Source organism: Hipposideros armiger, unplaced genomic scaffold, assembly GCF_001890085.2.
Source record: "Hipposideros armiger isolate ML-2016 unplaced genomic scaffold, ASM189008v1 scaffold_15, whole genome shotgun sequence".
NCBI classification, from domain to species: Eukaryota; Metazoa; Chordata; class Mammalia; order Chiroptera; family Hipposideridae; genus Hipposideros; species Hipposideros armiger.
This window is the reverse complement of record NW_017731365.1, coordinates 1,527,992-1,540,091: the sequence shown is the minus strand read 5'-3', so window position 1 is coordinate 1,540,091 and position 12,100 is coordinate 1,527,992. Positions and strand designations below refer to the sequence as shown.

Genomic DNA, 12,100 nt, shown 5'->3' with positions numbered 1-12,100 from the left:
AAAAAAAAAAAAAGTTCATCAGGATACCTATAGCCTCTACCCTGACAAACAACAAGGTACCCAGGAGATTGGAAGATCTAAGAGTCCTGAGTCAAAGAAAGTTCTCTGGCACAATGCCAAAGGCAAAGAGAGAATTATGAAAGGAGACCAAATTGTGACTTGTATCTTCTCACCACCGATGGCCTGGGTAGCAGCCAGTTGGAATGTTAAGTCCTCATCCACAAAACCTTAAACTGAAGGCTGTACTCTTCCCGCACATTTCCTCCCAAAAACGTTTAGTTTTCTTAATATCTCCTTCTGGGTTATATAATATTCTATATTTGTTCTAACTTGCATTATACACATATCAAACTAAAATCTCCAAGTATGTTAGCATTTCTACTAATGAGCAGAGAAACAAAGATTTCTTCAGAGAAGAACAAAAAAATATTATGCCCAACAGAATATTAAAGAACACATTTAAAAATGACAAAATCAGAATTTCTTTTTTCCTTTCAGATGATTTTCCTACTCTTGCACAATTGACAGCTATAGAGGAAAGTGAAAAATAATTGCGTTCTACTTTGTGGCACATGAAATTCAACTACTACAGGCACTTATTTTTTAAAAAGTCAGAGTCCACAGCACAGCCATGATTCAAAAAAGCAACACACAGTATATTTACTTCTGAAATTTATTTCAGGTGACAGGACACCCACAGACTAACAAAATAAACATAGAATTAAATAGTACTCCCAAAGCCGAATTCTACTTCCTAGCAAAGCCAGGTGACAATTCAGCTATCAAGCTAAGTCTATATTAGTTTTTCCATGAACTCTATCCCTTTGTCCTATGCCCCAGCCCTGCCTCCCATAAATTTGAAATCCATTTATAACAGCAGGACTAAAACTATTTCTCTCTTGAAATTTTAAAGCAAAACACCTAAGTAGGGCTCCTAATGATATACTTCTATAGTTGGGTTGGGGGTAGGATAGGTGGATCAACAAGCAGGGGGGGAAAAAAAAAGAAGAGAGTTTAATTTACTTGGAAAATAACCAGTATTCTATCTGTTGAGGCCAAGTGAGAATTTGCGCCAAGCAATTTCATTCATTTCACAGTGCCTAGCTAGCACACTGATGACTGTGTAGTAAATATTAAGTAAATACTTGTTGGGTGATGAAAAAATGTACATGGCAATGCTCTATGTATACACAGAAAACAGAAACTGGAGGTGGTCAGACCAATTAGAAAGCAATGCAAGGTGTGGTTCTCCATGTCAATAACATTTTCAAGGTATACACTGTGGAAACAAATGAGATAAAATTTTGCCACATCCATAGTTCGACATGTTCTTCCTCTTTGAGTGCTAAAACTTTATTCGCAAAAGGAAAGCTATGATTAGGTTAAAATATTTTCAATTACATGTGCACAATATAATTTTCAAGACCATAGTTTTATTGCTTAATATGTCTTCTTGAATTAAAAAGGTTGCTTATTCAGGTTACTTACATTTATAATAGTAATACACTACCTGAAACCTTTAACACATAAGCACCTATTTATTTGCTAGACTAAAGGTAGCCTTGAACTTTTAGTAATGTCATAGGCTTTTAAATTAACCATTTTAAATACTGTGCAAAGCTCATAACACAGATTGCTAGCTCATAACTGAATGAGGTTACTACTAAATACTCATAAGGCAAACTATTGAAAATAAAGGAAACATGCAAATTCCTACAGCTCCATGAATGCCAAAATTAAAGATGATATAATGAGAATTTGGGATTAAGCAATTATAATTTAGCTGTAAGATCTCAATGACTTACACATTTTAAGTTGAAAACCTCTAAAGACCTTTTCCTTTGGAAACAAAAGTCACCCATTTTAAAACTGTATCTAATGGAAGGTCTATTAAAATCACAATGGATCAGAGCTGTCAACTTCAAACAGTGTCTCCCCTTAAGAGCTTAAGTTTACATAGTGGTGCAACACCACAAATGCAGCTGCTACAAAGGGAGCTGCAAAGAAAAATAAATTTAATTCACGACACTTTGCATATAAACTTTTCTTTCTGCAGACTTGTGTGGAGTTGAAAATAAAGGATGCTAATATGTACATTATGCAGCACATCAAAAAAAGACAAAACACTTTAGTTGAGTGAAAATTAATTTATCTACTGAAAATCCAGTAGAATCCACATCTACTGTACTCCAAATTTACCCCTAAGTGACAGAAAAATACTATATGAAATGGAATTTTAAAAAAATCAAATGATTTAATCAATAGCTGATTACCTTTAAAACTTTGGGCTTCTTTTCCCTCTGGGGCCTCTTGTTTTCCTTTATAACCTAAAAAAAAAAAAAAAATGGAAAAAAAAAAGCAAATTGCAAAAGGAGACTCCGTTTGAGAAAAAAATTAGCTCCCACTCACCCCCACCCCCAAAAAATATTGGCTATTTCTGTAGAAAACTACTTATACCATTTAAAATCATCAACATGTTTGCTAGACAGAACCTAAAGAGCTTATGTAAAATGTACACTTTAAAAGTCACTGAAAAAAAGCCTTGCATAAAGATGAAGTAGGGAAATACCCTTTTTTCCCCTTAAAGTCTGTCTTAATTAGCCTCTGCATTCTTCACAGCGAAGCCCACGAGGTAGCCATCTTGCTTGCTTGCTTCTGCAGAGGAAGCCTCTACAGTGAAACAGTTCTGCAAACTGCTTTTTGGTATTATTATCATGGTGTTTAAAGGCAGTCCTGGCCTGCCAGCACTGTAGACGTGCTGGGCATGCCTTTTGCAAAAACAGCCCCACAAAGAGTGCAGCCAATGGCAATGCAGAGCTTAGCAACTCCAAAGTGATCTTCTCTGCCTAGCCTTCCTAGACAAAGGATCTCCTGTGTGGCTCCGCTCTCACCACAGGACACAGGCAGCCACAAGCTGCGACATGGAGTTCGCTGCAGAGGATCTGGTCGCGCCGAATTCACAGGAGGCTTCAGCAAAAACAATGCACACAAATCCCCCAGGTCTCCGCCATCGGATCGATGGCGGAGTCTCCCTGATTAGTAACCTCTTGGTGGCTCCGAGGGCAGGTCTGCGCGGGGGAGGGGTGCGCGGCCCTGCCTCTAACGTACAGGAGATATAACTGAGCCGAGGGGGGCATTTGGGCTTGCTGAAACTCTGGAAGGTATTGTGCATTTTTACTTTATAAGGCAAGGCTAAATATTGGCGATATTTAAGGCAGGGAGGTTATGTGAGGACAGCGTAGGCTCAGCTGTTGGGCTGCGTGTCTCATTCCTCGGGAACCACACCTCTTTGCAGCAGGCGCTTTGCCCAGAAACACAGCAATTTGATTTCTGTCAATAAATGTCCAATGACAAAGGCGGTTTAAAAATAATAATAATAAAGCCACTAAAAAGGAAAATGACAGGATAAGGACAAAGTATAAGGGGGAGGAGTTTTCAAATTACACTTGCCACTCTGCGTGGCTGGAGGGAAAAGGTTTCTCCCTCTTGCTCTGGACATTTCTGATGACCTTCATTTCCCAAAGGAAAATCCCTTCCTTCCAGAAGGCAGACACATACCTTTGGGACCAAGGGGACACCTTAGGCTCCTCTGTCTCCCAAGATCATCAACTGTCACTGAGCATCTCTCAGCAGAGCTGCCAAGCCGGTCCCCACGTGGAGTCTGTCTGTACCCCAGGCTGATGGTAAGACAGCGCTACCCACTTCCCAGGGATTGGGACCTGAGCCAGAGGTGGAACAAGCGGCCTCTCACACTCACACACCTTGACTGCCCCCATGTCCAGCGTGTACTAGGCTCTGAGAGAGGTGGGCCCCAAGAGTTGGAACTTGCCAGATGCTGGTAATTGCAGAACCCGCGGAGTTTGGCTCCCTCCCTTTGGCCCCCTGGCCAGGCACCAGTGGCAGTAGAGCAAGAACCAGCAAGTACAGCTGCTGTGAGCTGGCAGGTCTCAAGGTCACTGCCAAAATGCAGTGCAGAGGCCGGTCACAGTCCCATCACAGCCACCTTGACAGCTGCACAGATCTTGGGAAGACAGCCTCAGCTCCATCCTGACAGGGCCAAAGTTTCAGCAGCAAATTTGGGGGATTGGCAGGAGGGCCTCCCTGGCTGCTCAGCCAAAAATGGGTTTTCCACTTGCAGTGGGATTCAGAACAGATTCCCACAACCAGAAATCGGGAACAGACAGCGGGCCGGAAGGCCTGTATTTCATCACCCTTGATTCCTAGTCTTTTGGTTTGCCACAAAAGCACACTTTGTGTTGGAATGGGAAGTCCAATATGCATTGTTTTCCCATTTAAAACGACCTCTCCCCCCACCTACCCACCCTCAAAGTTTTTAACAAACATAAGAAGTAAGGCTGCTTATAGCAAAACTACTAGAGGATTCTGACCTAACCACATCCACCAGAGCAACTTCAAGCACACTGAGCCCACACTAAGAAGCTCTCTGTGGGGAATAAAGCAACTATGAAATAGGTAGAAAAAATAGGGTCAAACACAAAGAAGATTTGAAAATGCGTACAAGACCTTTTCTTAAAAATAGGGGCAAACCCTACATTTCTTTTTCAATTACAGTTGACATTCAGTATGTTTCAGGTGTACAGCATAGTGGTTAGACATTTATGTAACTTACGAAGTGATCCCCCTAATAAGTCTAGTAACCCCTCGACACTAGATACATTTCTTTTTCTTTGGAGGTTTTTTTTTGTGGTAAAACATACGTAACAAAATTTGCCATTTTAACCATTTTTAAGTGCACAATTTAGTAGCATTAAGTACATTCACAATGTTGCACAATCATCACCACTCTATTTCCAGAAACTTTTTTAATCATCCTAGATATTCTGCACCCATTAAACAATAACTCATTTCTCTTCTCCCAGCCCTTGCTAACTTCTATTCTATTATTCGTCTCTATAAATCTGCCTATTCTAGGTATCTCTTATAAATAGTATCACAGTATTTGTTCTTCTGTGTCTGGCTTACTTCACTTGGCATAATGTTTTTAAGGTTCATGATTGTTGTAAGATGTATCAGAATTTCATTCCTTTTTAAGGCTGAATAATATTTCATTACATGTTTATACCACACTTTATCCATTCTCCTGTTGATGTACATTGGATTGTTTCCACCATTTAGCTATTGTAAATAATAGTGCTGTGAAAATTGGTGTACAAGTATTTATTTGAGTACCCGCTTTCAATTCTTTGGAGTATATATCTAGGAATGAAATAGCTCGATCATAAGATAATCCTGTTTAATTTTTTGCAGAACTGCCAAACCATTTTCTTCAGTAGCTATATCATTTTACATTCACATCAGCAACGCACACAAGAGTAGCCCTGAGTTTCTTAAAGTGTCTTGCATTTTAATGACAAACTATGCCCCCGAATACTAAAAATATAATTAAAAACCCAAAAAATCAACATTTTCTCAGGTTGACTGCTCAATATTTAGTAGCGGGGCGATGATAAATTAAGATATAATTATATTTTTAAATCAATCTATATTACCGATGTGATCCACATGTTTGCCTCAATAAAATAAAATGAGGCTCAGAGTGTTAGCTGAACTGAATATCCACATTGGTGAGAAGTCCATTTTTAAAAGCCCCATGGACAAGCGTTTTCACAGTATGGGATAGTCATGAAGCCAGACAGCATTGCACTTGACAACCTAAGCAATCATCGAAAGTCTGTGAGCAGTGTTCTGTAAATGAGTTAATAAAGCCAAAGCTCATCCCAGCTAAACATGAGGGTTAATGAAAGTGATCAGAGGTAACATTAACTCCAAGTATCCAGCTGACACTATACCACGAAGTTCTGCACTTGTTTGAACACAGAATAGATTGGTAACCTCTATTGGTTGTGACCATCTGTTCTGAATCCTATGCTTAGAGATCTGATTCTCAGTTCACAGTGTAGGTGATGGAGAGAATAATTAGAAATTACTAGCAGAAAAATTGGAGGTCAAGAGAACCATTCTCTTATTATTTAGGGCAAAGTGCATACAACTAGTTCCTGTTGAAAGAACGATAGATCAGAAACTAACAAACCTTGTGTTAAAGTCCTATTTATTATTATTTTTGTCACTTAATTTGTTTTTCCCACAGGGAATCATGACTGCATGAGTTGATATTTAATTTTGTCATAACCCAGATGTTTTAGGTTCTTCCAATTATAAAATGAGATCTTTTATCTCTTAAAAATCACATGATCATAGAACTAAAAAACAACAGCAGAAAAAAATTTAGTCTAATTACTACTTTATTACATAGATAAAGTGAGGCCCAAAGAGGTAAAATTACTTACCTCAGGTTACACAGCAGGTTACAACTTGACTTGAGCCTAATTCTAACCACCTATGCTGCTCTCTCTACAACTCCTCTTCATTTTCAATACACAACAAGACATTTGTAAATATCCCAAAATAACCTTAAAAGAAATGTCTTCAAACTCACATGCTTCATTTTTAGGATTGAGAAATAGCAGCTCAGATTTCTGGATGATTGATATTTTAAATCAACATTACATTAAGTGTGCTTTTTTGAAAAAATATATTTTGTGCCCTTGGAAATAAATCTATGGGTAATTTCAAAAATCTACTTTTCTTGCTAAGCATAAGTAATTCTGCAGCCACAAGAAACAAGACATGCAAACACTGCCTAGAAGGAGTCTTCTAAATTAATCTCAGGAGTAATTCACTCTTCCTCAAAATTGACACCTTAGCAACACTCTCGTCTCCCATGAAATCCTTCCATATTTCTCTTATGCATTGTTGTGGGGAGCAGGGTCATAGCTTTTGCAGTGCTAAGTGCATAAACATATTCCAAACACCATGTTTTGTAAACTTCCAATCAATAAGAGTAAGGAAAAGATGGCTCATACATTTCACAATTCTAACCATAACACACGAGTATGGGAGGACATGGGAGCACTGCGGCTATTGAATGTCATACTCCAGTATGGCTGTGCAGGGGCTATGAGGATAAAAGCATAGAAATAAATATGCTACCTACCACTTAGGGAATAAGGCTGGCTCACTGAGCATGCATATAAAGAGATGTAATCAGCCTTTACTTCTCTACCATTCCAGATTGAAATGTTACTTTTCTGTTCCATCATTCCATTGCCCATAATTAAAAGTCCTTTCAAAAGCCAACAATGATGCTCCTGTTATGCTGATCATCACAAATATCACTTATCTTTTCCTAGGAAGAACTCAGGAGAGGCTATTGGTTTGTCCTAGATCTCAAAACGCTTATTTTCAAGCTAGAAAACACCTTTGCATAATGAAATCTCCTAATCAGAAAAAAAGCATTATTTTGAGAGTGAGTGTATGTAAGATGTTTTTGTTGAGATGACAATTATTCAGGAAGGGTTAATTTCTCTAGCTTTTGAACTCATTTCTAGAGTCTCACACAATCTATGGAGAAGCAAGATTTGTCTGCATAGAAATCAGTTACTCTCTCTCAGCTGGGTAACTGTACTGGTCAGATGCTTCTGATGTTTGGAGTAAGGGATGCCCTTTCTTTGTGCATTCCAGAAGAACAGAGAACACCAACTATCTTAGAGACACTGCTTACCACCTCTGGGACCTCTGACTTAATGAATATCTCTTTTCCATGGAAATTAATTCAGGCGGAAAGAAGAAGGAAATTATAGTTTTTTCGGGGGAAACAAAAAAATAAACAATGAGCTGGCCATTCAGCCCATAATATTTATAATAAAAGCCTACAATTAATTTTATTCCAAAGTCTGTTTGCTTTTCCTGCTATCCAAATACTTATTCAATGGGCATATTAGCTCTTGTTTAAATTAAAATAAGTGAATGGTCCTTGATGTTCTTACTAGAGACATTTCTTCTAACTTACTATCATTTCTGTGTCTGAAGTTTTCAAATGTAAAGCCCTTTAGGAATACATTTGTGGATCAGGAGATATACTTGCTGTAACAAGACAAAAATGTTATTTTTACCAAAACCCACCTTAAAAATCAATAGTTAAGGAGAGCTCAAGTTTACAATTGTAACTGTGCAGACTTAAATGAAAAAGTTGCCTATCTTTATTAGGAATGTTTTAGCATAAATGACTATAATGGAATTTCTGTAGATACTCTTAATGACCGGTGAAGAAAATGCAATTTGCCCCAAAATCTGTTTGATTTACCTGACTTCCAAATATTTATTCAATGGGCACATTAGCTCTTTTACTATTATTATTATTATTAGTTTCAGGTGAACAAAGCAAAATGACTAGACATTTACACCCCTCACAAAGTGATACCCCCCAAAAAGTCTACTACCCATCGGACGCCATACATAGTTATTAAATACAACTGACTACATTCCTTATGCTGTACTTTACATCACATGAATATATACATATATATATATATATGTATGTATATGTATATATATATATGACATTCAATGCATTAGCTCTTAATGTTTAAAGTGAAATAAACAAGGGCTGGCCAAGTGGTTCAGTTGGTTAGAGCTCGCTCAAGAGTGCTAGCTCTGAGCAACAGGGTTGCTGGTTCGATTCCCGACCCAAGCTAAGCTGCCAACAGGTGACAGGATGGCTCAGTTAAAAAAAATAAATAAGGGCCGGCCAAGTGGCGCCATGGTTAAGAACTGGCTTGGGACGCCAGAGGGCCACGGTTCGGATCCCACATGTGAGGGCTGGTGACACTGCCCTCTGCAGCTAAGATGCTGAACAACAGCTCGGGCTGGAACTGGGCTGCTGTGGGTCGCTGGTGACAGCGTAGGCTGCAGCCCCTGTGGCAGTGGGTTGCCATGGGCTACCGTATGTGTCCAGAAGCCGGCGACTGATGTGCCTCGCCCGGGAAGAGCGCAATGATGGTGCCAACTTGGGCCAGTGAGGCGGCGTCCTCCACAACTAGACTGAGGAACGGAACGACAGCAACTTGTCTGTTCCCCTTCCCCCAATTCCCCAGCACTGTTCCTATCCCCCCAATTCCCCATATAAAAATCTTTTAAAAAATAATAATAAATAAATAAATAAAAATAATAAAGTGAAATAAATGGTTCTTGCTGTTATACTAGATTATCAATATTTATAAACTATGAATTGATATTTTCCTTGCCCCTAACATCAGTTCTTTCAAGCACATTTGAAAATAAGTGAAGGGCCAGCCGAGTGACGCGATGGTTAAGAACTGGCTTGGGACACCAGAGGGCCCCGGTTCGGATCCCACATATGAGGGCCAGTGACACTGCCCTCTACAGCTAAGATNCTACACACGGTAGCCCATGGCAACCCACTGCCACAGGGGCTGCAGCCCACGCCGTCGCCGGCGACCCACGGCAGCCCAGCTCCAGGTTGAGCTGTTGTTCAGCATCTTAGCCGTGGAGGGCAGTATAACTGGTCCTCGTATGTGGGATCCGAACCGGGGCCCTCTGGCATCCCAAGCGAGCTCCCAACCATCGCGCCACTCGGCCGGCCTTTGACTTATTTTTTTAATGCAGAAAAAATTCTGGGAGCAAATATGCCAATATATGCATGGTGCTTGCCTCTAGGTAGTATTATTACAGGTTTTTTTTTCCTGCTTCTGAACTTTCTAAACATAAATTACTTTGATTTAATGTTTTATTACTTTTTAAAGTAACACAAGCTCATTATGTAAAAATTCAAACCACATAGAAATATTTAATTAAAAATTAAAGTCACATATTTTCTAATACACCCCCCCCTCCATTAAAAAAATCTAATCCTGAGAGGTAAACACTTCAACAGTTTGGTTTGGCAGGTATCCTTCTAGAATTGTTTTTCTAAATCCCACTTACAATTTTAAAAATATTGGGTTGTAGGAAGTCATGACGCATTTTTGCAACGAAAAACAGAAAAAATACGTCATGACTTTTCCGACAACCCAATACATGATTTTGAGCCTTTCATGCTCTTTTTCCCTTAGAATTTTGAGTGGTTAAAACTTTGCATCTTGATATAACTCAATCACAAATGCATATGGCAGTAATTTTAAACAACACAGGCAACAGCATTTTAACACATTTTAAAAGCGTTCTGTACCTTCCTAAAAATTGTTTTCTCAATTCCTCTATTTGAATTTGTTACAGACAACTCATGATCCTAATATCTTTGGTACTTGAAAATGATATGTATAGAATAACCCCCAAAATGTTTTGGAGTACTAACTGTTAAGATGATATATGAAGTACATATGGGATACAATATATGGTTTACGATTACTTTTTAAAAAGATATTGGTAGGGGCCGGCCGAGTGGCGCGTTGGTTAAGAGCTGGGTTCAGATCCCACATATGAGGGCCAGTGACACTGCCCTCTACAGCTAAGATGCTGAACAACAGCTCAACCTGGAGCTGAGCTGCCNGACAGCAACTTGTCTGTTCCCCTTCCCCCAATTCCCCAATTAAAAAAAAAAATCTTTAAAAAAAAAAAGAAAGAAAATAAGTGAAACTGCATTACTAAGGCTGGGAGATTGTGGGTTTTTTTTCACATTTTTTTTTTTTGTTAGCTTCAGGTGTACAGAACAATGCAATAGTTATCCTTTTCACCCCTCATACAGATACGACCCCCCTCCCCCATCTACTGCCCTCCCACACCCGATATCATGCTTGTCTATTACAATTCCATTGACTCCATTCCCACACGCTACTCCACGTCCTGTGGCTATATGTATATATAATTATAGTTGACATACAATATTATTCAACAAAAGCTTCAGAAATACAGTGCGGTGGTCAGGCCTCTACACTGTCTATGCAGTGGTCTCCCTAACAAGACATGAGCCCATCTGACCCCCTAAGAAATGTTTATAACATTATTGATTATATTCCCCACACTGTCTTTTCTACACTGAGGCCATATTGTAGTTACCAATTTGTATTGTCTCATCCCTTCCCCTTCTCCTTCACCCCCACCCTTCCCAACTAGCAACACTTGGGATTAAGTTTTTAACTTTATAACATTTACCCATATTTTTACAGGGCTACATTTGCTAATCATCATCCTAAATGAAGTGCTAGTGGGTTTGGGGAAGAAGGATGACGATGCTCAACAATTCTCTTAATCCCTAACTATGAATGTGATAAAAGAAAATTACTTTAGATGTTTGGAAAACAAAGCATTATTTCCTCCTGGACTGTCCACCTTAAAATATTATATTCTACAATATCAAAATATTATTTTACACAAGATCACTGTATCTCCGTTGGGATCTAAATCCCAGTGATGTTATTAACGATGGGACCTTGAGCAAGCCAACCACCTGTTGTCTCAGTGGTTGGCTGAGACATTAGGTTTAATGCTAGAATGGCTATGAAAAGCAGGTGGTTTGCCATCTGACTTCCAGGTGGTTCTATGGCAGCGATGGAGAATCACAGCTGTCATTAAAGAAAACTGTACAAATAAACAATATAATGAGCACTTAAAACTCATTGAGGGCCGTCCAAGCAGCGCGTTGGTTAGGAGTTGGCTTGGGACAACAGCTCTGAGCAGCAGGACCCCGGTTGAAACCCCACATGAGGGCCTGTGACACTGTGCCGTCTACAGCTAAGATGGTGAACAACAGCTCGACCTGGAGCTGAGCTGCCAAGATTCACCAGCAATGGCATAGGCTGCAGTGGGGCTGGCCGGCAGCAGGCGTGAGCTTTAGCGAGCAGCTGTGAGCCGCCGTGAAGGGCCATCCAATGGCCGGCGAGCCACTGCCTCACCTGGGAAGAGTGCAATGATAACACCAACATGGGCCAGTGAAGAGACATCCGCCACAACTAGACTAAGGAACAAAAGGACAGCAACTTGGGCCAGCTGAGTGGCTCAGTTGCTTAAGAGCTCGCTTGGGACACCAGCTCTGAGCAGTAAGACCTGGGTTCAGATCCCACATTAGGGCCAGTGATGCTGCGCTCTTTACAGCTAAGATGGTGAACAACAGCTCAACCTGGAGCTGGGCTGTTGTGAGTGGTCAGAGACGGCATAGGCTGCAGTTGGCTGCCATGAGCTACCTTGAGTGGCTGGCGGCCAGCGTAAGCAGCAGGCAGCTGGCATGAGTTGCTGTGAGCTGCCGTGAGCGGCCATCCAATGGCCAGTGAGCAACTGCCTCAGC

General features: G+C 40.1%; 1 protein-coding gene across 1 annotated transcript in view; it reads right to left on the bottom strand.

The window, feature by feature from the left end:
• Positions 1-12,100, bottom strand: part of TET1 (tet methylcytosine dioxygenase 1) — a 155,071-nt gene that overhangs the window by 107,332 nt on the left and 35,639 nt on the right. Inside the window, exon 3 of the mRNA XM_019626128.1 lies at positions 2,274-2,327. Coding sequence (XP_019481673.1) covers positions 2,274-2,327 — 54 coding nt within the window. The remainder of the gene's footprint in view (positions 1-2,273; positions 2,328-12,100) is intronic.